The sequence below is a fragment of the Motacilla alba genome, unplaced genomic scaffold, assembly GCF_015832195.1.
Source record: "Motacilla alba alba isolate MOTALB_02 unplaced genomic scaffold, Motacilla_alba_V1.0_pri HiC_scaffold_31, whole genome shotgun sequence".
In the NCBI taxonomy this organism is placed as follows: Eukaryota; Metazoa; Chordata; class Aves; order Passeriformes; family Motacillidae; genus Motacilla; species Motacilla alba.
Genome location: NW_024037405.1, coordinates 536,042 through 563,566, shown reverse-complemented (window position 1 = coordinate 563,566; position 27,525 = coordinate 536,042). Strand labels below are relative to the sequence as shown.

The 27,525-nt window shown below is 55.1% G+C and overlaps 1 protein-coding gene and 1 pseudogene across 1 annotated transcript; one reads left to right on the top strand and one right to left on the bottom strand.

The window, feature by feature from the left end:
* Positions 1-27,525, top strand: part of LOC119696514 — a 72,730-nt pseudogene that overhangs the window by 4,621 nt on the left and 40,584 nt on the right.
* On the bottom strand, positions 20,838-22,320 carry LOC119696503 (zinc finger protein 239-like). Its single transcript, XM_038126251.1, has one exon. It carries the CDS (start codon positions 22,273-22,275, stop codon positions 21,418-21,420), a length of 858 nt encoding a protein of 285 aa, XP_037982179.1. The 5' UTR covers positions 22,276-22,320; the 3' UTR covers positions 20,838-21,417.

The window sequence follows — 27,525 nt, the reverse complement described above, 5'->3', positions numbered from 1 at the left end:
AGCAGGAGCTGAGCATGGAGAGCAGGGAGGACAAATCCCCGCAGCAGAACCTGATGGAAGAGGCCGTTCTGAGCGGCTCCACAGCGCAGGAAGGCAACAGGGAGGAAAAGCCCCAGAGATCTCGCACGAGGAGGGGCTGCAAACGCAGAGCACGGGGATCTGGGGAGGAAAGACCCACCCTGGGCCGGGGAAGTGGCCGGAGCTTGGAGCTGGGGCTCCATCAGCAGCTCCAGGATGGGGAGAAGCCCCACAAGTGCTTGGAATGTGAGAAGAGCTTCAGGTGGAGATCTTCCCTGATCCGCCACTGCAGAATCCACACGGGGGAGAGGCCCTACGAATGTGGGGAGTGCGGGAAGAGCTTCAGCCGCAGCTCCCACCTGATTGTCCACCAGAGGAGCCACACCGGGGAACGGCCCTTTGAGTGCCCCCGATGTGGTAAGGGCTTCACGATAAGTTCCCACCTGATCGAGCACCAGAGGAGCCACACGGGGGAGAGGCCCTACATGTGTGGGGACTGTGGGACGAGCTTCACGAGGAATTCCCACCTGATCGTCCACAGGCGCATCCACACCGGGGAGAGGCCCTACGGGTGTGATCAATGCAATAAACGGTTTTACACCAGCTCCACTCTCCTCGTGCACCAGCGCATTCACAGAGACGAGCGGCCCCTTCACTGCCCCGACTGTGGGAAGGGCTTCAGGGAGAAATCCACCCTCATCAACCACCGGCGCATCCACACCGGGGAGAGGCCCTACGAGTGCGATCAGTGCAAGAAGAAGTTTCACACCAGCTCCACACTCCTCGTGCACCAGCGCATTCACACAGAGGAGAGGCCGTTCTGCTGCCCCGACTGTGGGATGGGCTTCAGGGAAAATTCCACCCTCGTGAAGCACCGGCGCATCCACACCGGGGAACGGCCCTACGAGTGTGGGCAGTGTGGGAAGCGCTTCAGAGAGAGCTCCAGCCTGATTCTCCACCAGCGGAGCCACACAGGAGAACGGCCCTATGAGTGTGGGCAGTGTGGGAAGAGCTTCAGAGATAGCTCTAGCCTGACTGTCCACCAGAGGAGCCACACTGGGGAACGGCCCTACGAGTGTGGGGAGTGTGGGAAGAGCTTCAGCAAAAGCTCCTACCTGATCACGCACGTGATGATCCACACGGAGGAGAGGCCACACGAGTGTAATCAATGCAAGAAGAGGTTCTTGACCAGCTCCTCTCTCGTCGTGCACCAGCGCATTCACACAGGGGAGCGGCCCTTCCACTGCCCTGACTGCGGGAAGGGCTTCAGGGAGAAGTCCACCCTTGTCAAGCACCGGCGCATCCACACCGGGGAGAGGCCCTACGAGTGTGAGCAATGCAAGAAGAGGTTTCACACCACGTCTGATCTCCTCAAGCACCAGCGCATTCATACAGACGAGAGGCCTTTCCACTGCCCCGACTGTGGGAAGGGCTTCAGGCGCAACCATGCACTTGTTATCCACCGGCGCATCCACACCGGGGAGAGGCCGTACAAGTGTGAGCAATGTGGGAAGAGCTTCTCCCAGAGCTCTACCTTGACCCAACACCAATGCAGGCAGCACTAAGGGCAGCCCTGTGAGTGCCCCAGTGCGGGAAGAGCTTCGTGCGCTGCTCCAGCTCCATCCCCCACGGGAGGATCCACACTGGATGGTCCCCAGGGAGACCCAGTGGGCAGAGCCCCAGTGATCCATGGTGCCGGTGATCCCTATTGGGAAGACACTGCCTGGGGGCTCCACATCCTCCTGGCTCCCCATGGCCTGGATTTTGTTTTCATTTCTCTTTGTCCTATCCAAACACCCAAATTCGGGGTTACAAATAGAGATGTTGAACAAAGACAAGGATGGAGACATGGGAGGGATCTTCCAGGGAATGTGGGGGATGTGGATCCAAGGGAGTTGAGGGTTCCTGGGAGGGACTTGGGGCAAAACCCCTGATTTTGGAGACAGTTGGGTGGAAACCCTCCAAAAAAGGTTCTTCCCATCCACCCGAGCATGTGGATGCTCTGCTGGCAGGGACACATAAATCATTTTGTTTTGGCCTTGAAACAAAAAGGTTTCTGTTCATCCCTTTCAAAGCCCTGAAACTGAGGTAAAAATAACGACATTGAACTAAGGCATGGATGGGGACATGTGAGGACACGGGAAATGTGGATCGGGACATGAACTAGGACAGCATCAGGGCCACCCCCTGTGCCACCACAGTGCCACCAGCACCTTCATCTCGGCCATGGCCATGCGCTGCTTGGTGCAGTTCCTGCCACCATGTCCCCACTGTCACCACTGCAATGTTTACAAGAAGGGTGGTTTGTAATTAGCCAGTGGGTGAGGGGTGTTGATTAATGACCAGTTAGGTCAAACTCTGTCGTAACTATCTGTAAAGGGAATGTGGTTTTCTAATAAAATTTGCATTGCCTCCTGAAGACCTGGAGTCTATGTGTCGCTTCATTCAGCTGTCCCTAATACAACTGCAACATGCGGAGTCACGTGGCCCCGTGCTGGGTGTCACCGGAGGTGTCCTGGTGGCAGCGTCCCCACAGGCGTGGTGACATTGTTCCCTGATGTGTGTCCTGGTGGTATTGTGTCCTCTGTTTGTCCCCATTCCCCACCGTGGCTCCCTGTCACCCCTCTCAGTGTCCCTGTCCTCCCTGTGAGTCGCTGTCCCCATCTCTCCTATGTCACCCTCCACCCTTCTGTGTGTCCCTGAGCCTCCCCCGATGTCCCTGTGCCCCATCCCTGGTGGGCCCAAAGTCCCCAAGGTCCCGGGGCCATCAAGGTGTCTCTGTGTCCCTCAGGATGTTCCCATGGCTGCTCCTGGCACTGAGCATCTGCATCCGCCCCGGCACAGGCAGGGACATGCCACAACACCCTGTGACATCCTGTAATACCCAAGGACATCTGACAACACCCTTTGTCCTCTGATTTTGGGTCCTCCCCCCCTACTTTGGGACCTTTTCCCTCTTTTGTATCCTTTCCCTCTCTTTTTGGTCCCTTCTCCCTGTTTTGTGTCTTCTCCTCCCTGTTTGAGGTCCTTTCCCCATTTTGGGTCACTTCCCCCCTATTTTGGATCTGTTCCCCCCTATTTTGACCCTTTCCCCCTCTTCCAACCTTTCCCTCAGTTTTGGGCACCCTCCCCGTTGACTTTGGCAAATTTTTGGGTGCATCCCACCCTCCAACCCCCTCTCCAACCCTTAACCCCCCTTCACCCCCCCCCACCCCCAGGCGTGTCCCCAGCTGTGTCCCCAACTGTCCCCCTGTCTTGGTTTGAAAAGACAGGTGTCTGCTGAGGAAGGCAGGAGCTCCCCGTAAACCAGAAACTGTAAATCCCTTCCCTGTGAATTGTTAAAATTTTGAAATTAAGGGGAGGCCTCTCAGGCAAAGATATGGAAGCAGGAATAACAGTTATCCTTAGGGAAGAAAATAAAAAAAAGATTAAAATAAACAATGCAGTAATACAAAACAACACTGACAGAGTCAGAATGCGACCTGGCACCCTGTTGGTAGGAGCCCAAGTGAAATGGTGGCTGCAGTCCTCCTGGAGGGACAGATGTCGTTCTGTTGGAGCAGTGATCCTGGAGAAGGGTGCAGTCTTCCTCTGCAGATCCAGTGGAAAAGGCAGCTGCTCCTCTGGGAACCCAGTGGCTCTTCTGGTGTCCGAAAATCTCAGATTACATCCAGTGAGGAATGCTTGGCTCCTTCCTCTGGGGGAGCATCTCACAATGGGATGCTGTAATTTTTCTCATTCATGCAGTGACATTCAATAGCCCATTAACAGCAGAATGGGACTACAGTGGGTGTCAGTGGACCCTGACTGGGGGTTACTGGGAGCTACCAGGCCTACGCTGGGAGCCAGCTGCGCACGCACTGGGAGGAGCCAGGAATTATAGGATGCGTGCTGGTTACCACTGGGATGTACTGGGAGTGTCTGTGAGCATACTGGGGTGACCGGGAACACACTGGGGGTGACTGGGATTCACTGGGATTCACAGAGCCTCCACTGGGGACAACTGGAAGGGATCCCCCCGTTCCCCCCAGCCCTCCCTCAGGCACTGTCACATCTCCCAACCTCCAGCGCTGGGGCTGGGGGCGCTCCTGGGGGGGCCGGGGGGGAGTGGGACCCCCGGCAGTGGGACCCTGAACCACCCTTACCAGCACTGGGACCCCCCTGCTCCCCTTTTCCTGCACAGGGACCCCCCTGAATCCCCTATTTCAGGACAGCAGGACCCCCTGCTCCCCTTTTCCTGGCCATCCCATGGCTCCCAGACTCCCGACTTCCCGTGTCATTGACCCTGGGACACTCTGGAATGCCCTGGACCCCCATTCCTGCCTTTCCCAGCCTCCAGCCCCACCTTTCTGCAAAACCAGAGACCCCCTGGACTCCCCCTTCCCGAACATCCTGGGTGCCCCACCCTGTTACTCCCCTTTCCTGGGCTCAAGGACCCCCTGGAACTCCCTTCTACCTCACCAAGCCCCTGCCCCCCATTTCCTTGACCCTCAGAGGGCCCCTGAGCCCCCATTCCTGAGAACAGAGATGCCCTTTTACTCCTTTGCCTGGCCCTGAGACCCCCCTGCACCCCCTTATCCGGCACCAACACAACCTTTTCCAGCCCCCCTGCCTCTCCCAGCCCCCAGCCCCACACTTTTCCTTGGCCCTGGGACCCCTGAGCCCCCATTCCTGCCTTTCCCAGTGCCTGCCCCTCCTTTCCTCACACTGAGGAGCCCTCGCACCCCCTTTCCTGGGCACAGCACAGCCCATCCCACCCCTCCCAGTCCCTGCACCCCCTTTCCTTGACTCTGAGCCCCTGAACCTCCTTCTCCGCTCTCCCAGTGCTTCTTTGCTTGACCAGGTGAGCCCTCTGGATCCCCAAACTCTCACTTTCAGCCCCCCAGCTCCCCCAAATCTCGGAGTCCCCCCAGTTCTTCACTCCCTGCAGTACCTGGGAGCTGAGCTGTCGGAGCCCGGCCCAGGGGTCCCCAGTCCTTGATTGTGGGGGACATGGACGGGACCCCCTGGGAGCGCTGCGGCAGCGAGCGGGGCCGGATGGAGCCACAGACAGCGGGGATGGTGGAGGGAGCTGAGCTGGGATATTGGGATAGCCAGAGCCGGGATACTGGGATAGCCAGACCCAGGATATTGGGATAGCCAGAGCTGGGATACTGGGATAGGCAGAGCTGGGATATTGGGATAGCCAGGGCTGGGATATTGGGATAGCCAGGGCTGGGATATTGGGATAGCCAGAGCTGGGATATTGGGATAGCCAGAGCCGGGATGTTGGGATAGCCAGAGCCGGGATATTGGGATAGCCAGAGCTGGGATATTGGGATAGCCAGAGCCGGGATATTGGGATAGCCAGAGCTGGGATGTTGGGATAGCCAGAGCCGGGATGTTGGGATAGCCAGAGCTGGGATATTGGGATAGCCAGAGCCGGGATATTGGGATAGGCAGCCCCAGCTCAAGGACAGGAACTGGCCCGTGGCCGACAGTGACCTGGAGACGGGGCCGGTACAACCAGAGCGGGGAGCAGTGGGGGGATCTGTGGGGCTGGGCTGGGATCCGTGGGTCTGGGGGAATCTCTGGGAATGGGATGGGACCTGTGGGGCTGGGATGGGAGTCCAGGGAGCTCCAAGGGGCTCTGTGGGGCTGGGACACGACTTCATGGGTGTTGCCTTCTGCTATAAGGCAAGGCGACCTGGTTTCAAGGAGCAGCACGGCAACCCAAACTCACCAGGGTCACTCGGGCCAAAGACGCACGCTGACACCAATGTGGTGGACGGTCAAAGGCGTTTATTGTCTCATCTCATGGGGTTAAATAGTCTAGGGGGCTTCACTATGTCAGAGGGGGTCTGCAGTACCATCTATGGTTAGTAAGGGGTGGAAAGTTACTAGAGTTAGGGGGGTTACATTCCTAGGGTGATGGCTTATCTCAGGGGATTAAGGGGAAAAGGAATCCTGCTGCTTTCCGTCACATCGCGTGATCTTCCGTTCGCCTGTCCCTATCTACCACATCTCCCCCCCCCTTTTTCATAAATGAATGAGGTAGTCATAGACATAGGCACTGAAATGAGGTATAAGGTTGTAATTTGACAAGGGAAAGGGGTTTGGTAAACCTGAGTAGGTTTTTGCCAGGCAAGTTTAGAAAGTCTTGTGACTGGCAGTGTTCTTGGTTGAATTCACAGCATTTGTTGCCGGCCTATGAACAGGATGTTGGCCCGTTCCAGGCGGGTCTGAACGAATGAGACTAGCTTGTTCAGCAGGCATGGTCTGAAGGTAATAGCTAAAAGTAGCATTGCTAATGGACCTATGAAGGTAGAAATTAGGGTGGCTAGCCATGGTGATTGATTGAACCAGGACTCGAACCAACCCTGTTGGGCTTCCCTGTCTTTCTGTCTTTGAGCCAGTCTGTTTCGGAGTTCTGCCATGCAGTCTCTGACGACTCCCGTGTGGTCCGCGTAGAAGCAGCACTCCTCTTTCAAGGCGGCACACAGGCCTCCTTGTTGCATGAGCAGGAGGTCCAGTCCTTGCCTCCACGAGCATGTCCTGTAAACAGAAACTCGCAACTCTCATTAGTCTCATTCTGCTCATTGTGAAGGTCGGGCTTGATTAAGTGGACACCACCTGATTTTGCCGTCCTTTTTGACAGCTGCATACCCTCGCCCCGTGAGCATCAACCTCCAGCCCCGTTCCCATTCGCCTAGCTCATTTCTAATCACAACCTGCGGGCCCTCCTCTAGCGCTCGGGTGGCCCAGTGTTTTTGAACGGGACTGTTTGTTTCATCTCCCCTAGGGAATTGATTCAGTGCTAGCAAAGCGGTTGCCAGTATAGGCGCCTGGTCTCCTGGGGGAATGGAATTGGCAAAGCCCTCTGCTTTTGCCAACGCTTCTAGCCTGGTTTTCAGGGTCTGATTTGCTCGCTCAACTATGGCCTGCCCGGTACTGTTATACGGGATACCTTGCACTAATGTGATGCCCCACTTTGAGGCGAATTCTTGGGCTGGTTTGGAGGTGAAATTGGAACCGTTGTCAGTTTTGATCTGCTTGGGGATACCAAGCCATGCCATGGCTGTCAGCCAGTGCTGAATTGTGGCTTTGGAGTTAGTTTTGTGGTGCTGGGTGGCTACGATCGTTCCGCTGTGAGTGTCCACTGTCACTGCAAGCCATGCTCGGGGCTTCAGCAGTTAACACAATGTGAAGTCCGACTGCCAGATCTCTGAAGGCTTGAGACCTCTCGGGTTGACCCCACTGGTCCATAGGGGTGACTTCTGGCAATGAGGGCAGGTGGCCACTACATGTTTTGCGTCCGCTGTCGAGATCTCACATCTCTTTGCCAGTGCTTTGTCTCCGATGTGGAGCGACTCGTGCAGTTGACGAGCTTCCTGCAACGTCCACACGCCTTTTGCTGCGGCGTCCGCTTTGTCGTTGCCGGTCTGGAAGTAACCTTTGACTGGGTTGTGGCTGTTGATGTGAATGACGGACACGGTGCCCTGTCGCGAGGAGAGCGCTTCTTCCAGCATTAGGGCTGCTGCAGATATTGACACACCCGGTCCTGCCATGGCTAGGCAGAGCCTTGCCACGAATATAGAGTCTGTTACAATGTTGAGGTGTTCATCTTGGAAGAGTCCGCACGCTAAGACCACTGCTGCTGCCTCCAGTTGTTGCACTGACAGTGTGGGGTCACATGCTTTGACGCAATGCCATTGTTCTCCTGCCTGCCACACTGCTGTTGCGGTAGAAGTCATGGAGGAAGCATCTGTGAAGACCGTTGGTCCTGGCTGCGGTCAGTCCATGACCTTTGGCGGCATGTCCATGTCGACAATGGTCAGCACCTGAGTCCAGGGTGGTCTGGCGGAGTAGGAGATTTCTCCTCCGAAGCAGGTGAGAGCAAGGCCCAGGTGCTCCGATATTGTGGTTGACTCCGTGGTCGGATGCTTGCGGAAAGGAAGGTGGATTCTTGTCGGCTCGGTTCCTAGGTGTTTCAAGGCGAGTTTCCTGCCTTTCATGAAGAGGTTGGCGATGCATTCGATTCCCGGGGAAAATGCACGAGCGGGTCTTCAGAGGACCACCCATTGGATCGGTCAGGACTTTTCGGAAGATCCTTGGGCCAGGGCTCCCACTCCTCCCTTCGGCATAAAGTGGACGTATAGGTCCAGCAGCATGGCTGGGTTTCACCTGGCAAGTGTGCCAGTGGATATCTGGCGTTCGATGAAGTCGAGGGAGCTCGTTGCTTGCGGTGTCAGCTCCTTGGGTTCCCAGGGGCGCTTTCCTTTCAGGAGGTCATACAAAGGGTCCATGACCTCGGGGGGAATTAGGACGACGTTGCAAAGCCACTGCAGCGATCCCACCAGGCGTCGCACGCCATGGAGCGTCTTGATGTCTCGGCGGACCTTCACCTTGGGGGGGGTCACGTAGGAGCTTGTGATCCCCACTCCCAGGAAGGTCACGCAGGGTAATCTCTTGATCTTTGCGCTCGCGATCTCGAAGCCGTTGGCCTGAAGAGTTTCCGTGATTGTGGACACCAGGTGATCTACTTGGCTTGCCGATGGTGCAGCGACTAGGATGTCGTCCATGTATTGAATGATGGTCGCGGTGGGGCAGGAGTGTTGGACTGGCATCAGCGCTCTGTCCACGGTCACTTGGCATATGGTCGGGCTGTCTAGTAAACCTTGTGGTAATACTCTCCATTGGAAGCGGAGGTTGGGCCACTTGCGGTTTGGGAACACAAAGGAAAAGGCGAATCGTTCTCTGTCCTCAGGGTGCAGAGGTATCGAAAAGAAGCAGTCTTTGATGTCCAGCACTGCGCATGGCTGCCCTTCGGGGATGGCCGAGTTCATGGGTAGCAGTGTCTGAACTGGACCCATGGGTCGGATTGTCTTGTTCACTTCTCTCAGGTCGTGGATGAGGCGATAACCTTCTCCAGACCTTTTGGGGATCACAAATACAGGGGTGTTCCATGGGCTGATGGAGGGTTCTATGTGGCCCTTTTCCAGTTCGCGGTCGACCAGTTCCAGCAAGGCTGCCACTCGAGGCTCTGACAGGGGCCACTGCTCGACCCATACGGGGTCTGATGATTTCCAAGTCAATTTGATCGGCAGCGGAGGGTGTACAGCAGTGGCCCTCATGATAAATTTGTGATCCTGACTCCTAGCATAGCAAGGACGTCCCTTCCTATCAGGGGTGGAGAACTTTGCAAAATGTAGGGGTAGATTGCTACTGTCTGTTCTGGTCCCTTTTTCATGTGAAGTGTTATAGCCACCAGCTGGGTGCTTTTCCACGCCCGGGATTGCCCTCCCACTCCACTCACTGGAGGGACTTCTTTGAATTGCCAATGCCTGGGCAAATGCACTTGGGGAAAAATCGTGCAGTCTGATCCCGTGTCCGCCCAAAACTGAAGCTCTGTGACGTGGGGATCCTGACTGCCATAAAGGCGGCATGTCCCCCACACCATCAGGCGCTCTTTCCCTATTTTCATGGCCAAGGCCACCCAGGGGTCCCGCTTTGGGGCGTCCCCTGCTGGCCCTGTGGCACCGGCGCGGCTTGTGGTGGTGGTGGATGCGAAAGTACCGCTGGCGGTGCTGCGCAACTCTGCCAGTGTGCTGCTGGCGGGGGTGCGAAACTGACTGCCTCCTGTGGGGGCATGGGGTATGAGGGTCCCCTGCCCCACTGGGGGTTGGCATAGATGGGCCGTCTTGCATTTGCAGCAGGAGGAGGCTGAGTATGGCCCGCGCACCCCCTCCCTCTCCCGTTTCCCTGGGGCCGGGATCTACAGTTCCTAGCGAGGTGGCCTCTCTTCCCGCAGCTCCAACAGGTCCCTCTCGGGCGTGCTTGGAGCGGGGGTGCCGCCAGGGAAAGCTGTGCCGGCTGGGGACAGCTCACTGCCACGTGGCCTGCCTGACCACATTTAAGGCATGCCATTGCACTGGTTAGGGTGCGGACGGCTGCTTGAATGGGTGTCAGTTGTTCTTCTCTTACAACATGTTTAATCATGTCGGCCAAGCTGGCCCCGGTCGGCAGGGAGCGCAAGATATCTTTGGTGACAGAATTACACTGCTGGCGCAGGCAGTCGGCCACCACGGGGCCCGTTGCCACCGCAGGCAGGGTGGAGGAGTCTACGGCTGCTTGCAGGCGATCCACGAACTGCGTGAAGCTTTCGCTCTCTCCCTGCTTTATGGTGGACCACACTGATGGCTTGGCTACCACCCGAGAGGCGGCATGTATGGCCTCTCTGGCAGCTCGAGTTGTTGCCCTGACTTCCTCAGCCCGCAATTGTGCGGCTTGTTGCTGTGGTGTGATCACCTGGTCATGTTTCCCTAGCAGTCTGGACAGGCTCGAGCTGTGCAGTTGCTGCCCTTCCCCAGAAGCCTGGGCTAGTGCGGTTGTGCAGTTATCCTTCCATTCCTGCTTAAATACAATCAGCCCCGCCCCGTCAAAAAGCATGCGACTTAGTTGTATAATATCAAAGGGAAGCAGATCTTCATTGCTAAAAAGGCCATCCACAAGAGTGGAGACTACAGCTGAGTTGATCCCTTTTTCTGAAATCGCTTTGACAATCGCTTGGACATCTTTGGGGTTTAGCGGGGTATATGTCCTTTGTTGATTCCCCCGCAGTCCGGTGATTCCCACCGGTAAAGGATGTATTCTGGCTGCGGGCGCCCAGTCCGCACAAGCTATTTTTATTTTTCCCCAGTCGGTGAGTTTGTGTTGCGATTGTCTCCCGATGTTGCTTAAACCTTTATTCGGTTTCGCTTGAAACCGCATTAATTCCGCTCTCTCCGCCTCCGATTCCCAGTCAGACTCGGTCAGCTCTTCCGAGCTGTCCGAGCTGCTGTTGCTCGACTCGGAGCCGGAAGTTGACTGCCGGTGCACTTCCGGTCCTCCGCGCCGTTTTGTGCGGCTCCGACCTCGCTCCTCCCCTCGGGGGCGGAGCCTCTCCCGCCCCCTGGGCTCGCCCCGCCTCCCGCAGGGCGGGGTCTCTCCCTTATATGGCAGCAGCATTGAGCGCATATCCCGATCGAGCATGCGCTCTCTGCCGCTCCCCCGCGCATGCGCATCAGCAGATACTCGCGCCGCCGGGCTTTTCCCGCCGCGGGCTCGCGCGCCCCGCCCACCCCCCGGCTCCCCGGCGCCATGTTGGGCCGCGTACGGCGGCGGCGGAGGGACGGAGAGCGACACCGCGGATCTTTCGCAAGGTTCCGCGGGGGGGCCGGGACCCGGCGGGCTCCGCGGGAGGGTCGGGGGGTCCCCTGGAGGCTCCGGGGGGTTTGGGCCCGGGCTCGGGGAGGGGTGGAACGCGCTTGGCCCCCGCGTATTCCCGCCTTCAATCGGATCGCCCTCAGAGGCGGTTTGTGTCGCCGCTGCTATCCCCGGCTTTGGTGTAGCTAATAAACATGTACGCGCGGCTTTCCACGTCTCCCGTTCTTCCAATGCCCCGCGTAGGGCCTCTTCTACTTTCCCCCACGCTTTGAGGCTTTTGCCACTGCCTGAGGATTTAGTATGCTCTGCTAAGGCGGCAGTGCATCTCTCCCACACCTCCGAGTGTAATATTTCTACGGGACGTTCAATCGCCCCCAGCTCTAGCAGCCTTGCGATAGCAAGATTAAAATCCCTGAGCTTACACTTAATTCCCCACTGCTCATGAACCAAACTTACGACTTTCGCCATGGCCTCCATGAGGATCGCTGGTCCCGGGGGCGTCCCCCCTCGCTGCAGCCGGACCCGCCGCTGCAGCCGCTGTCTCTCGTCCGGGCGATCCTCGTTACCCGAGCGATTCCCGGGTTTCGGCACCGGATATGTTGCCTTCTGCTATAAGGCAAGGCGACCCAAACTCACCATGGGTCACTCGGGCCAAAGACGCACGCTGACACCAATGTGGTGGACGGTCAATGGCGTTTATGGTTTTATCTCGTGGGGTTAAATAGCCTAGGGGGCTTCACTACGTCAGAGGGGGTCTGCAGTACCATCTATGGTTAAGTAAGGAGTAGAAAGTTACTAGAGTGGGGGGGTTACATTCCTAGGGTGATCGCTTATCTCAGGGGATTAAGGGGAAAAGGAATCCTGCTGCTGCCTGTCCCTATCTACCACACATGGGTCAGGTCTCTCCTCATTCCCAAGTCTCCACACAGTGCAGGTGGTTTCCAGCTGTGACCTCCTCTCCCATGGAGCATCCATGGATCCCACTGGTATGGCTAGGAGGGGTGGGATTCCATCTCCTTCCAGCTGGAACCCGGGAGCTTTGCAGGGTCTGACGGTGCCGCCTGGATCACCCAGAGGTGCTGGGAATGCAAAGGGATCATCATGGAGTGAATGAAGCATTACCTGGGACACACCTGTGTGGAAGAGCTCCCAGATGGAGCTCAATGGTTGGAGGCTCTGGAGCACAAAGGTGGGTGTGGGAGGGGAATTCCGATGGGAGTGTGGGATTCAGGAATGGGAGACTTGGAATGCAGGAATTCCCATGGAATTCCCATGGCCTAATCTCACTCTGATCCCACTCAGGTGAGAATTCCATGGATGGATCCCTCCCAACCCACTGCCATGGGAATTCTGTGGGGAAATGATTTGAATTGGTGACCAATCCAATGAGAGCAGTGAAATGAGACCTAATCCCTGCTGGGATTCCATGGGACATCAATCCCGATCCTTTGCCCAGGCCAGCTCTGCTGTGCCCTGTCCCTGCCCTGAGCCCAGCCCGAGCCTTTCCTTGGCTGTTCCGTGCCCTGCCCGGGGCAGGAGGGCACTGCCGGGGCGGCTTTGGTGGCCCCGGGCACCCGGCCGGGCTGCAGCCGCTGCCGGGGCTCCTGGGGAATGTTCCAGAGCAAAGCTCAAAGCAAAGAGCAGTTTCTGGAGGGGATTCTCCTCGCTGGCCTGTGCTGGGAGCCCAAGGGCCACAGCCCGGGCACAGCAGCCCAAAGTGCAGCAGCTCCGTGTCCCTCGGCCAGGCCGTGTTCCCTGGCTGTGCTGTGTCCCTCAGCTGTCCCGTGTCCCTCAGCTCTGTGGGGCCAGGGCTGGCAGCAGCACCCGGGGCAGCCCTCAGGGAAAAACCATGAGCCCCAGCTGGGCCAGTGCCCCCCAGGTGACTCTCAGTCAGCCCAGTATGATCCCAGCATGGTCCCAGGGCTTCCCATTCACCCCCAGTATAGTCCCAGCCCCTCCCAGCATGGTCCCAGTCACTCCCAGGTACTCCCAGTATTATTCCAGTAACTTCCTTTATGGTTCCTCTGTGGTCCCAGTCACTCCCCGTCTCTCCCAGTATATCCCAGTTCCCCCAGTGTGTCTCCCCTCACTCCCAGTAGCTTCCAGCATGCTTCCAGTTGCTCACAGTCACCCCAGTCACCTCCTCCAGTGGGATTTGTATCATTCCATGTATATCCCAGTTGCCCTCAGCCTGCTCCCAGTCACTTCCAGCATGATCCCAGTGTGACCTCAGTGTCTCTCAGTTGCCCCTAGCACAGACCCAGTCATTCCAAGTATGATCCCAGTGGGATCTCAGTCTCCCTGGGCATGGTCCCAGTCAATCCCAGGTGCCCCCAGTGTAGGCCCAGTCACTGCCAGTCGCTCTCAGTGTGTTCCCAGTCACCCCCAGTATGGTTACAGACACTCCCAGTATATCCCAGTTGCCCTCAGCATACTCATAGTCATTCCCAGTCACAGCCACATGTCCCAGTAAGGTTCCAGTTTCCACCAGTACGATCACAGTCACTACCAGTCCATCCCAGTTGGTCCCACTATGATCCCAGTTGCTCAATCTCTGCTCCTGCTGGTTCCCAGTGTGTCCTGATCCTGCTCCCAGTGGGTCCCAGTCTTGGGCATGGTGTATCCTGGTGTATCCCAGTATATTCTGGTGTATCCCAGTGTATCCTAGTGTATCCCCGTGTATCACGGAGTATCACGGAGTATCCCAGTGTATCCTGGTGTATCCCAATTTGTCCTGGTGTATCCCAGTGTGTCTTGGTGTATCCCAATGTGTCCCAGTGTATCTATCCCAGTATATCCTGGTGTATCCTGGTGTATCCCAGTGTATCCTGGTGTGTCCCAGTCCATCCCAGTCCCTTCCCGGCAGCCACCACCCTTTCCTTGATCCTGCCCCTCCGTCTGGAGCTGCCACCAGACGCCCCCCAGGATTCTGCCGGGGCTCAGGGGCTTCGTGTTGGGCTTCGTCTGCCTGGGCTGGGGCTTGGCCTCCACTTTGGGAGAAGGTGAGGGGGGTCCCCGGGGATCCTGTCCCCCCCCGGCAGTGCGTGTGACTCCCCCGTGTCCCCCCCATGGCAGCATCGCCCCCTTTTCTCTCCCCTGACCCAGCTCCTGCTCCCCCCTGGGAGGGGCTTTGGGGAGCCCCCCTGGAACCTCCTTGAATCCCCACTCCTGGGCACGGGGACGCCCCCGCATCTCCTTCCCCAGCTGCGGGATCCTCTGCACCCCCTTATCCTGCACTGACACCCCCTGCACCCCTTTCCCGGCTCTCCTCCTCTGGCAGCCCCTGGATCCCCTGTTTCCGTGAGCCCGGGGACCCCCGGACCCCCATTCCCGGCCAGCCCGGGGCACCTCACCCCCAGGCCTCCCTTTGCTGGGAAACCCGGCCTGGGCACGGGGCTCTGCAGCTGCTCTGGGGTTTACGATCACCTGAAGCAAAGGGAGAGAGCAGAGGAGAGAGAGAAGGAGATTGGGAATCGGGGATCGGGTCCCAGCGCCCGGTCCCGCTCCGCCAGGGGCGGGACCCGCAGCCGATGGATCCGCGGGTGCCGGTGCTGTCCCCGCTTTGGGCCGACCCCAGCGGGTTCCAGGCAGATTTGAGCGCAGGGCCCGCGAGTTCAGCGTGGCCGAGGAGGGTCCCGGGGAATGCCAGGAGGGGATCGCGGGGAATTCCCTGGAATTTTCTGTCGCCTCCGCCCGCGATGCCTCGGGCACTTTGGGCTCCGCGTTCCCCGCTCTGTGCGGCCTCGATCTGCCCGGCGACCGATGACGTCAGGGAATCCTCGGTCTACCATTGGCTCTGGGGGCGGGGCCGGGGCCGCAGCGGCGCAGCGGATTGGCTGCAGCGCTGGGGCTGGGGCCGCTCCTGGGTGGGCTTTGGGGGGGGCGGCGGGAGCTGAGGGGGACCCTCGACACCCGGAATCCCCAGATCCGCAATTTCCGGGCTCTGGGAACCCCCTGAACTTCCATTTCCCGCCACTGGAACACCATCCACCCCCATTCCTGGGTGCTGTGACCTCCCTGAATCCCCTTCCCCAGCACCAGCAACCTCCCTGAACCCCCCTGAACCCCCATTCCTGGGTACTATGACTCACTGCGCCCCGCCACCCAGTGCCGGGACCCCCTGTTACTCCTTATCTGGCACGAGTACATCGCTGAACCCCCGTTTCTGGGCATCAGCACCTCTCTGAACCTCCATTTGGGGGCACTGAGACCCCTCCGAACCCCCATTTCTGGGAAGGAGATTTCCCTGAACCCACATTACCCATTCCAGGAACCCCCCGATCCACCATTTCTGCGCCACAGGATCCTCCTGGAACTCAATTTCCTGGCCGGGGATCCCCCCCATCCCCTCCGCTCACTGACAATGAGACCACTTCTCTTGGTTTGAAAAGACAGGTGTCTGCAGAGGAAGGCAGGAGCCTCCCCTGCAATGGAAAATGTAAATCCCTCTGCTCCAAACTGGTATAATTTTGAAATTAAGAGGCCGGCTCTCAGGCAAAGATATGGAAGCAGGAATAACAGCTCTTTCTTAGGGAAGAAAATTGAAAATATAAAATAAACAATGCAGCAGCACAAAACAACACTGACAGAGTGAAAATACGACCTGACACCCTGGTGGCCAGGGTGTTGATCGCAGCCCAATTGGAATTGTGGCTGCAGTCCTCCTGGAGGGACAGATGTGGTTCTCTTGAAGCAGTGACCCTTTAGAAGGGTGTCGTTTTCCTCGGAAGGTCTGGTGGTGCTGTAGATGGGCCTGGTCTTCCTCTAGGAAGCCAGTGGGAAAGGGCTGCTCCTCTGGGAATCCAGTGGGAAAGGCTGCTGGGTCTTCCAGATCTCTGATTATATCCAGCCAGGAATGCTTGGCTTCTCCCCCTGGCTGGAGCTTCTCACAATGGGATGATACAATTTTATCAGTCATGCAGTGGGATTCAGTGGCCCATTAACAGCAGATGTCTCCCCAGAGGGTGGATTGGTTTGTGGAAGAGATAAAGAAAACAATCCCACGGAGAGGTTTGTCTTTTCCTGAGGTGGGACTAATCCAAACAGTCTTTCCTAAAATCCCTTCCATGTGCACCACAGGGACTTTATCTCCATGCGCTGTGTGCAAGGGCTCAGAACGGGCAGGACCAGCTCGATTGATGGACCCTCAGGTGTTGACCATCCAGGTGGCTCTTGCTGAGTTCATTTCCCGATTTCTAAAGGTTCCCCCGCCAGGTGCCTTCAGAGTAGTCTGAAGCAGTCCATCGCCCTGTTCAGCTTTCTTGGCAGCCGGTGCCTGATAAGGGGTTTGGTCTATCCCCTCAATACCTCTGGCCCAGGTGTTTATGAGGCCACTCTTGAAATGGGTCCCATTGTCCGACCGGATTCTCTCAGGAGTACCGTGTCTCCGCAGGAGTTGCTTTTCCGGGCCCAGGATGGCGTTCCAGGCAGTAGCATGAGGCACGGGGTAGGTCTCCAACCATCCGGTGGTAACTTCCACCAGGCGGTCAGCACATAGTGCTTGCCTTGGCGTGTCTGGGGCAGTGTGGTGTAGTCAATCTGCCGGGCCTCCTGATTTATTAAAAATATGGATATTGATCCAGTACCGATATCCAGCTGTGACGGTCAAAAACTCTCTAACAGTTTAAAGTTAGAAAGGGTATATTTATAGCGACGCCGGGCAGCGTGCGGGACAGCTCCCAAATACACACCACAATTTACAGATGATTACAGAGTCCTTTTATCTATGCAAGTACTGAATACCCAAAATACCAATACATATTCATAATTTTGGTACATCCCATTCCCCGCTTCGTATGGAAATAAGTTCAAAAGCTATTAAGCATGCATAGTTTGTTCCTTGAATTGGGTCGGTGGTCCCTTTCATGGGGAGGGGTCCCAAAATGAGGAAGTAAATGCAGTCTTCCTCGTTCTGACCTTTCTACCTTTTCAATGCAAATGTGACAAATGAACCCTTGGTAGAACTCCCATTCCTTGTCTTCAATTGGTTTCAGAGCAGAGGAGGCCCACAATTGTCTTATGTTCCTAAAAGCTATTTGTCAGTTTCTATATTCTTCATTATAAACCCAGCAAACCAAACATTGTGTTTACAAGCAATCAATTATTAGTTAACTACTAACTCTTAAATTCATCAAGACCTACCTATTTATTTTAATTAGCTCCAATAAAGCTTATCTCTAACTAAAATCTTAGCCCCTTCGAAATCTCTAAGTTCTTTAAAGTTGATGTTTCACTCCCCCCATTTACCTTTGGACCAGCACCTGCCCTACCATAGGGGCTTCCCCCGCTTGGCCTGCTTGATCTCTGCACTTGTCTCACAGTCGTGGATAACCTCCAAAATACTGTCTGTGGTTAGATCCACCCTTGGTCTCATGGCCACTTAGAGGTGGCATCTCTGCCCTGATGACCTGAGGCGTCGTGGTCCCATCGAGGCAGGAACAACTCCCCCTTGCATTGCCAATCTAAGTCTATCTTGGACACTTCCTATCTTTGCAGCTCAGTCTACCTGCTTGTTGTTTCTGCTCATTAGCCTGGCTCTTGGGGACATGGGCATCTATATGATGGACTTTGGCAGACAGATTTTTCTACCGGAGAGGTAATGTCTTTCCACTCATGGGCAGCCCAGACTGACTTTCCTCTACGCTGCCAGTTGGCCTTTTCCCACCTTTCCAGACAACCCCACAGAGCATTGGCTCCCACCCAGGAATCAGTGTAAAGGTAGAGCTTTCAGCAATGTCCAGGGCCAGCTGAATGGCCTTGAGTTCAGCAAGTTGGCTTGATCCACCTTCTCCTTCGGTGGCTTGTGCAACCTCTCGTGTGGGTCTCCATACGGCTGCTTTCCACTTCTGGTTCATCCCTACAGTGCAACAGGAGCCATCAGTGTACCAAGAGCGTATTGTGTTTCCTCTGCCGCAAGTTGGTTGTATGGTGGAGCTTCTTCAGTCCTTGTCGCGTGTTCCTGCTCCTCTTCATCAGTGAGACCAAAGTTTTCACCTTCTGGCCAGTTTGTAATTACTTCCAAAATTCCAGGGCAATTCGGGTTTCTAACATGGATGCGCTGTGTGATGAGGGCAATCCATTTGCTCCATGAGGTGTCAGAGGTGTGGTGGGTAGTGGGAACTTTTCCTTTAAACATCCACGCCAGGACCGGTCCTTGGGGTAGCAGGAAGAGTTGTGCTTCCGTGCCAGCCACCTCTGAGGCAGCTTGAACTCCTTCATAGGCGGCCAAGGTTTCCTTCTCTGGGGGAGTCCAGTTGGCTTTGGACCCTCTGTAACTCGGCTCCTCCCTCTGGGCAGAGCATTTCACAATAGGGTGATGTAATTTTATCAGTGAGACTCAATGGGCTAATAACAGAAGATATCTTCTCCAAGGACAGATTGTTTTGTGGAAGAGATCAAGAAACCTCCCCAATTAACGGAAGATAACAGACAGCAAATAGGATACACAGCCCCAGCTAAATCTTTCAAGCTAAGACAGAGATCAAAGACCTAATATGGTGTGTACTATCACAATGCCTTGGGCAAACCCCTCACAAATCAAGGTCAGTGGGATGATTGACACGGGGAAGACATCACTATCATCTCTGCCAACACTCGACCTTCATTGTGGCCACAAGGGCTCAGACTCTATCCATGACTGACCACCTCGGAATTGGCACCCTTATTTAACATGCTAAAAGATGTTCCTGATCTCAGTTCTCCCAGAAAATTAACCCCAGAGGCAAAAATCACTCTTGAAATAATAAAGCATAAAGCAGGCTATCACAAACAAATCCAGCAGATATGCCCAGAGGTGTGCATTGCTCTATTTTTTTGCATAGTCAATTTTTATCCTATTGGGGTTATTGGACAGTTGGATACTCAGTGGTCTGACCCTTTGCTTGTTTCAGAGTGGATGTTCCTACTTCACCAACCTAAAAAGACAGCACCTATCATCTTTGAGATGATTGCACAATTAATCATCAAATGCCATCAGAAATGTTTACAATTAAATGCAAGAGATCCTTCCAGATTTATTATATCTGTGCCGCAAGAACAATTTGAATGGTGCTTTGCCAACAGCACAGCTTTACAATGTGCCTTGCAAAATTTCTCGGGACAGATTACTTACCATCTACCAAGTCATAACGTGCTGCAGTTGAGTGGGACCACTGAACTATCCCTAAAACCACTGAAGAGCTGCACACCCCTGAAAGGTGTTACAGTATTTACTGTTGGTTCTGGGCAAATGGGAAAAGCCACTGTAATGTGGAGAGAGGAAAATTAAAACACTGAAAGCAAAAATGAAAACATTGGAAGGTTGTGAGAATGAATCACCTCAGCAGGTGGAGGTACGTGCTGTAGCCATGGCCTTTCAACATTTTCCCCACATTCCTTTAAATAGTGTAACTGACTCTGCCTACGTTGCTGACATCACACAGAGATTAGATGGAGCCCTGTTAAAAGAAATTGACAATGCACAATTTTTTAATCTACGAAAAACTTTGAGGCGTACCATCCAGGAGAGAACTTGTTGTCATCCTGTCTGCAAGCCCTGCAGAGGATGGCAGATAATGCTTTTGTATTTAAAAACAAAAAGGGGGAACTGCGGTGCCTAACAGCTGGCTTGAAGACCTCAAAGTTAGAAATAATCCTAAAATTAGAAATGAAATAGAACTAATGATATAACTAATTATATAAGTAGCTCCACTATATAACTGGACCAGTCTGGACCATTGGGGAGCAGGTTTGGGTCTCTGGAGACACAGCTAGCTATTGGCTGGTTGGCCGGGTGGACTCTAGTTCAGCCAATTTCGACTAATTGCAGAGACCTTCAAAACTAACTCAGAAAAGCACTCAATAAAAGTTGGCTGTTGTTGCAAGAACCTCGGTGTGTTCTGTCGCGTGCCTGTCTCCAACATCAGGGACACAATGGGGGAGATGGGGACAGGGACTCACAGAGGGGTGACAGGAACACATGGGGCAGCCAGGGAAACACAGAGGGGTGACAGGGAGCCACGGCAGGGTATAGGGACAAACAGAGGGGGGTATAGGGACAAACATTGTCCCCTAATTTGTGCCACCAGTACACGCATTAGGGGACAATGTCACCACAAGTGTGGGGACACTGCCACCAGGGCGCCTCCAGGGACACCCAGCATAGGGCCAAGTGACTCCCACACTGAGTCTTACCCTGTCCCCAGTCTGTCCTCAGGGGTGGTTGGTGTCCCCTGAGTGCAATGGCCCTGGCACACCCTGGTGCCTGTCACTCCCTTCCGGGCCACTTGTCACCAGATGAACAAGGTCCCCGTCCTGCCCTGGTGGGTTGTGACATTTGGCTGGGACACCGTGGTGGCGACAGTGTGGACGAGGTGACAAGAACTGCATCAGGGACATGGCCAAGATGAAGGTGCTGGTGGCACTGTGGTGGCACTGATGCTGTCCCAGTTGATGTCCCCATTCATGTTTCCCATGTTCCCATCCATGTCCATGACCCCTCATGTCCTTACCCAGGACTGTGTCCCCATGTGTCCCCACATTTACCCGTCCATGTCTGTGTTTCCCATGTCCATGTCCCCCCATGTCCCTGTCCCCCCACAGCCCTACACATGTCATTGTCCCCCACATGCCCCCATCCATGCCTTAGTCCAATGCCTTTATTTTAACCCCAGTTTCAGGGCTCTCAGAGGGATCAACAGAAACCTTTTCAATTCAAGGATAAACAGAATAATTGATGCGTCCCAGCCAGCAGAGTATTCATGTGCTTGGGTGGAAGGGAAGAACCTTTTTTGGATGGGTTTCCACCCAACTGTCTCCAAAATTGTGGGTTTTGCCCCAGTCCATCCCCATTGGGCTGTTGAAGATTCCCGTGGACCAGAGGGAATCAAAACGATGGATTTATGTTGGAGAAGACCTCCAAGGCTATCCAGTATTGCCTGATGACACCAGAAGATGCAAAAATGGAGATTTTTCTGGGGTGAGAAATCGACAAATCAGCTTTTCACAATAGATTTTTGATGTTGGGCTGTGGATGAGTTCAGGTGACCTCGGGGAGCCAGGAGGATGTGGAACCCCCAGGCAGGTGTCTTCCAAACACAGATCACTGGCACAATGGATCACCGGGGCTCTGCCCCTCACAAGTTACTGGGGATATTCCAGACAGAACGTCCGGTGGGGGATGGAGCTGGAGCAGCACACAGAGCTCTTCCTGCACTGGGGGCACTCGCAGGGCTTCCCTTAGTGGTGGCTCCGTTGGTGTCTGGTCAAGTTACCCCTCTGGGAGAAGCTCTTCCCACACTCGGGACACTCGTAGGGCCTCTCCCCGGCGTGGATGCGATGATGCCTGATGAGGTTGGAGTTGTGCTTGAAGCTCTTCCCACAGGCAGCGCAGCAGAAGAGCCTCTCCTCGGAGTGAATCCGCTGGTGCTTGAGGAGATGGGCGCGGCTCAGAAATCTCTTCCTGCACTGCTCACACTCATAGGGCCTCTCCCCGGTGTGGCTTCTCAGGTGGTCAATCAGGCTGGAGCTGTGGCGGAAGCTCTTCCCACACTGCCCACACTTGTAAGGCCTCTCCCCATTGTGACTCCGCATGTGGACCAACAGGTGGGAGCTCTGGATAAAGCTCTTCCCACACTCCCCACACATGTAAGGCCGTTCCCCCATGTGGCTCCTCAGGTGTTTGATCAGGTCGGAACGCTCGCAGAAGCTCTTCCCACACTCGGCACACTCATAAGGCCGTTCTCCTGTGTGACTTCTCCGGTGTCTGGTCAGTTCAGAGCTCGTCCTGAAGCTCTTCCCACACTCCCCACACTTGTATGGCTGTTCCCCTGTGTGGATTCTCATGTGGCAGATCAGGTCAGATCTCCGGCGGAAGCTCTTCCCACATTCTGAGCACTTGTGGGGCTTCTCCCCATCCTGGAGCTGCTCATGGACGCCCAGCTCTGAGCTCCGGCCTCCTGCCTGGCCCTGGGTGGGTCTTTCCACCTCGGATCTCCGTGATCTGCGTTTGCAGCCCCTCCTCGTGCAGGATCTCCGGGGCATTTCCTCCCCGCTGGATTCCTGCGCTGTGGAGCCATTCAAAACGGCCTCTGCCATGAGATTCTGCTGTGGGGATTTGTCCTCCCTGGTCTCCGGCCTCAGCTCCTTGTCTGGGGGAGGAAGGAGAAGGACAGGATGGGATTTGCCTCCGTGCCACAGGGCAGGGCAAGGAGATCCCCCCAGCGCATCCGCAACAACACAGTGTCGGCAGCAGGGTTGTTCTGCAGCTGGGGACTGTGCTGGGCTGGGAGATGGAGCAGGAGAGAGGAGGAAAGGACCAGTGACTTCTTTTTCCTCACCTGCCTGGTCCTCCCAGGCCATCTTCCTCTTCCTCGTGGCCTTCTCCTCCTGCATCGGGCCAAGGTTTGGGAATGGGAAATCCTGGTTTTGGGGGAAAACAGGGGCTGGGCGCGTTGGGTTTGATGGTCGCGCTGCCTGTCTTGGTTTGAAAAGACAGGTGTCTGCTAAGGAAGGCAGAGCCTCCCTTAAAATTGAAAATGTAAACCCCCTCCCTCCAAATTGTTATTATTTTGAAATTAAGGGGCTCTCGGGGAAAGATATGGAAATAGGAATTACCCTTCCTTACTAGGAAAAATAAAAGGAGCAATGCAGTAGTACCAAGAAAACACTGACAGCGTCAGAATCCAACCTGACAGCCTCTTGGCCAGGGTGTTTGTAGCACTCCGATGAAATGGTGGCTGCAGTCCTCCTGGAGTGACAGCTGTGGTTCTCTTGAAGCAGTGGCCCTTTAGAAGGGTGTAGTTTTCCTCCAAAGCTCCAGTGGTGCTGTAGATAGGTCTGGTCTTCCTCTGGGAATCCAGTGGAGAAGAAAAGCTGCTCCTCTGGGAATCCAGTGGGAAAAGCCTGACTGTGGTGTTCCAAATGTCAGGTTATATCCAGTTAGGAATGCTTGGCTCCTCCCCATGGGTGGAGCATCTCACAATGGGATGATGGCATTTTTATCAGTCAGGCAGTGAGGCTCAATGGCCCATTAACAGCAGAAATCTCCCCGAGAGAGGATTGGTGGTGGAAGAGATAAAGAAAACTGCCCAATTAACAGAAGATAACTGCCCCACCTCCAACAGATGGCAATAGAACACACACCCCCACCCACATCTTGCCTTTCCAACCTAAGACACTCTCCTTTGCTCTCAGGAGCCCAAGGTGGGATCCCAGCTGCTCCCTTTCAGCAGCAGTATGATCCCAGGAACCTCCAGTATGATCCCAGTCATGTACCAGCATTCCCAGTATGCTCCTAGGATAATCCCAGTTACTGCCAATCCATCCCAGTATGGTCCCAGCTGCCTCCAGCTAGATCAACACAATCAGTCCCAGTATGATGCCATTTGCTGCCAGCATGCTCCCAGGTGCTTCACAGCAGCTCCCACTGACTCTCAGAATGATCCCAGCCATTCCCAGTGTTATGAATAGAATAAAAATTGATAAAATAATAAATGTTATAGGGAATGTAATATATTTATAAGTGCGAAGTATGATATAAATAAGTTAGAAATATTTACAGGAATTAAGAAGTTGAATTTTACCATGAGGAATCTTGTCTGGGCATGTTTTAAGGAAGCCAAGGAAAAGCAGTCTGCAAGATTGGGAAACCAGCCGACACACACATACCACACAGAAAGACTACATTTACATGTAAAGTAAAAAAATCAGCACAGAGTTTCAAGGTTTTTAGTTGAGTAAAGAATTACACCATCAGCAACACACCTGCCTGTGGACGAACGCAGGGAGGGGTACAATACTGAAAAGGAAAATCCATTCCGGCTTGTAATCTGTTTCTGGGAAATCTCTTAACATGTAAGAGATTTCCAGTAGGAGACTGTTTGACTTGTATATCTCCCCAGACATAGAGTTTTGTGTATTGCAAATACGGTTCTTTTGAGTTCTGTCTAGCACAAGACAAGAAGTCGATGAATTATTCTCAAGACATCGAGAGCTGGACCATCCTTCCTCTGAGAGCATTATCCTGGACCAGAGAATCTTTTTGGACTTACTTGATTAAGAAAAGGACAAAGAACATCCTGGCCCGCAGCAAGAAAAAGAGTATAAGAACTGAACTCAAAAACGCAGCGTGGTGCCGCTGCACTCTGAGGCAACCAGGGCTCAGAGCTGTGCAGCGTGTCACCCAGGGTCGATTCCCGGGCTAGACTCTGTCCAATTCGTGGCTGACCCAGATTTTGTCATTCGATCGCAAAAAAAAATATTTTTTTTTTTTTTTTTTCATAATTTTGCTCTTGCAAATTATTGATTCGATTTGATTTGCAATTCCATTCATAACACCAGTATATCACATCAGCCGGAGACATGGTCTCAACTGGCCCGGCAGGTTCCTACTCACTTCCAAAATGATCCCACTGTGATCTCAGGACAGCCCAGTCACTCCCAGGGATGCCACTCCTGGGCTCCCCCAGCCCTCTCTGCGTTCCCCCCTCCCCGCATCGCCCGACAGGAGCCCCAAGGGCTGGCAGTGCCCAGCCAGGGTGCCCAGCAAGCCCCAGTGTGGATCTGCAGCCCCCAGTTTTCCCAGTTTGCCTCTCCTTCTGCCCGTGCCGAGCTGTCCCGGCTCCATCCCCGCTCCTGCCGCGGCTGCGAGGGCTCCGGGAACGGGGCAGGAGGAATGGGGATGGTGGAGTGGGGATGGAGAAGCAGCGGGACAAGGGCTGCAGGGATTAAGAGAAGGGCCAGGAGGACACATGCAGGAGGAGTGGGAGGAAGAGCTGGGATAGAGGAAGAGGAGGAAGCGGAGCAGGAAGTGAAAGCAGGGGGACCACGCGGTCCAAGCCCTTGCCGTGTCCGCAGCACTCTCGCCTCCTGAGGCATTGCCCCCAACATGTTGCAAGTGACCGCAGAGGGGGAGCTCATCCAAATATCCTGGTGGCTCCCTGGGAGGGTACTTTTAGGGGTTCGAGTGGATTTTTGGAGCTTGAGGGACCGCAAAGCTAAGCCGCAAATGGCCTTTGGGGAGATTTTGGGGGTGTCCCGGGAGGTTGTTTTTTTCGCGGGGGAGGGCAGGAGAGGGTGAAACACTGGGACACCGAAGTGTGCAGCCCAGAGAGAGGAGACCCCCAGGATTCAGCCCGGAGAGGGGAACAGCCAGGCGAGGGGGAAGCCCTGGAGCTGCCCGCAGCCTGGAGCAGAGTCAGGGGAAACGGGAGCGCTGGGAGCCCAAGAGCCCCGGCAGCGCTGAGTGGGAGCCCAGAGAGGGGGAGCCAGGGAGCCCCTGGGGTTGTAGGGAACCCCCAGCAGCAGAGAGAAGGGGGAGCCCCAGAAGGCCAAGGTGGGAAGAGCAGAGAGGGGGGACCCCAGGGATTCCTGGGACCCAAGACAGCCTGGAGAGGGTGGGGACCCCAGAGAGGAGAACCCTCAATCCACGCAGGACTCCCAGAAGTCCAAAGGGGAGAGACCAGAGAGGGGGAACTCATGGGAAGCTCTTTTTTGGAATAATCATGAGACACTCAAGTCTTGGAAGGCTTAGTGATGGTATTTTTGAGGGTTTTTTCCAACTAAATTTTTGCAGTCTGGAGTCCCCCCTCTCTGTTCTTCCCACCTTGGCCTTCTGGGGCTCCCCCTTCTCTCTGCTGCTGGGGGTTCCCTACAACCCCAGGGGCTCCCTGGCTCCCCCTCTCTGGGCTCCCACTCAGCGCTGCCGGGGCTCTTGGGCTCCCAGCGCTCCCGTTTCCCCTGACTCTGCTCCAGGCTGCGGGCAGCTCCAGGGCTTCCCCCTCGCCTGGCTGTTCCCCTCTCCGGGCTGAATCCTGGGGGTCTCCTCTCTCTCTGGGCTGCACACTTCGGTGTCCCAATGTTCTCCCCTCTCCTGCCCTCCCCCGCGAAAAAACAACCTCCTGGGACACCCCCAAAATCTCCGCAAAGGCCATTTGCGGCTGAGCTTTGCAGTCCCTCGAGCTCTAAAAATCTCCCCTTTCTCTCCCCCCTGTGCCTCAGCCCAAATGCCCTCCCACGGAGCCCCCAGGATATTTGGATGAGCTCCCCCTCCGTGGTCACCTGCAACATGTTGGGGGCAATGCCTCAGGAGGCGAGAGTGCTGCGGACACGGCAAGGGCTTGGACCGCGTGGTCCCCCTGCTTTCACTTCCTGCTCCTCCTCCTCCTCCTCCTCTATCCCAGCTCTTCCTCCCGCTCCTCCTGCACGTGTCCTCCTGCCCCTTCTCTTAATCCCTGCAGCCCTTGTCCCGCTGCTTCTCCATCCCCGCTCCACCATCCCCATTCCTCCAGCCCCGTTCCCGGAGCCCTCGCAGCCGCGGCAGGAGCGGGGATGGAGCCGGGACAGCTCGGCACGGGCAGAAGGAGAGGCAAACTGGGAAAACTGGGGGCTGCAGATCCACACTGGGGCTTGCTGGGCACCCTGGCTGGGCACTGCCAGCCCTTGGGGCTCCTGTCGGGCGATGCGGGAGGGGGGAACGCAGAGAGGGCTGGGGGAGCCCAGGAGTGGCATCCCTGGGAGTGACTGGGCTGTCCCTAGGATCATAGTAGGATCATTTTGGAAGTGAGTAGTGTTATGTATGAAATTGCCAATCAAATCGAATCAATAATTTGCGAGAGCCAAATTATTATAAAATAACAAAGTATAAAATTTCTTTTGCGATCGAATGACAAAATCTGGGTCAGCCACGAATCAGACAGAGTCTAGCCGGGGACTAGGCTCTGGGTGACGCGCTGCACAGTTCTGGGCCCCTGCTGCCTCACACTGGAGAGGCACACCAATATGAGTTTGAGTTCAGTTCTTATACTCTTTTTCGTGCTGCGGGCCAGGATGTCCTTTGTCCTTTTCTTAGTCTAGTGAGTCCCGAAGACTTCTCCGGTCCAGGATAATGCTATCTGATGAAAGATGGTCCAGCTCTCGATGTCTTGGGAATAATTCATCGACTCCTTTTCTTGCGCTAGACAGAACTAAAAAACTGCTCTCGCAGTACACAGAACTCATGCCTGGGGAGATATACAAGTCAAACAGTCTCTTACTGGAAATCTCTTACACATTTAAGGGACCTCCCAGAAGCAGATTACGAGCCAGAATGGATTTTCATCAGACGTTGTTTCCCCCCCTCCGGCCGTCAGCAACCAGGTGAGCTGCTGATGGCGTAATTCTTTACCCACCTAAAACCTCCAAAACTCTGTGCTGCTTTTTTTACTTTACATGTAAATGTAGTCCCATTATGTGGTGTGTGTGTGTGTGTCAGCCCGTTCCCCAATCTTGTGAGTTGCTTTTCTTAGCTTCTGAAAACCTGCCTGGACAAGCTCCCTTGTGTTAAAACATAACTTTCTAAAACTTGTA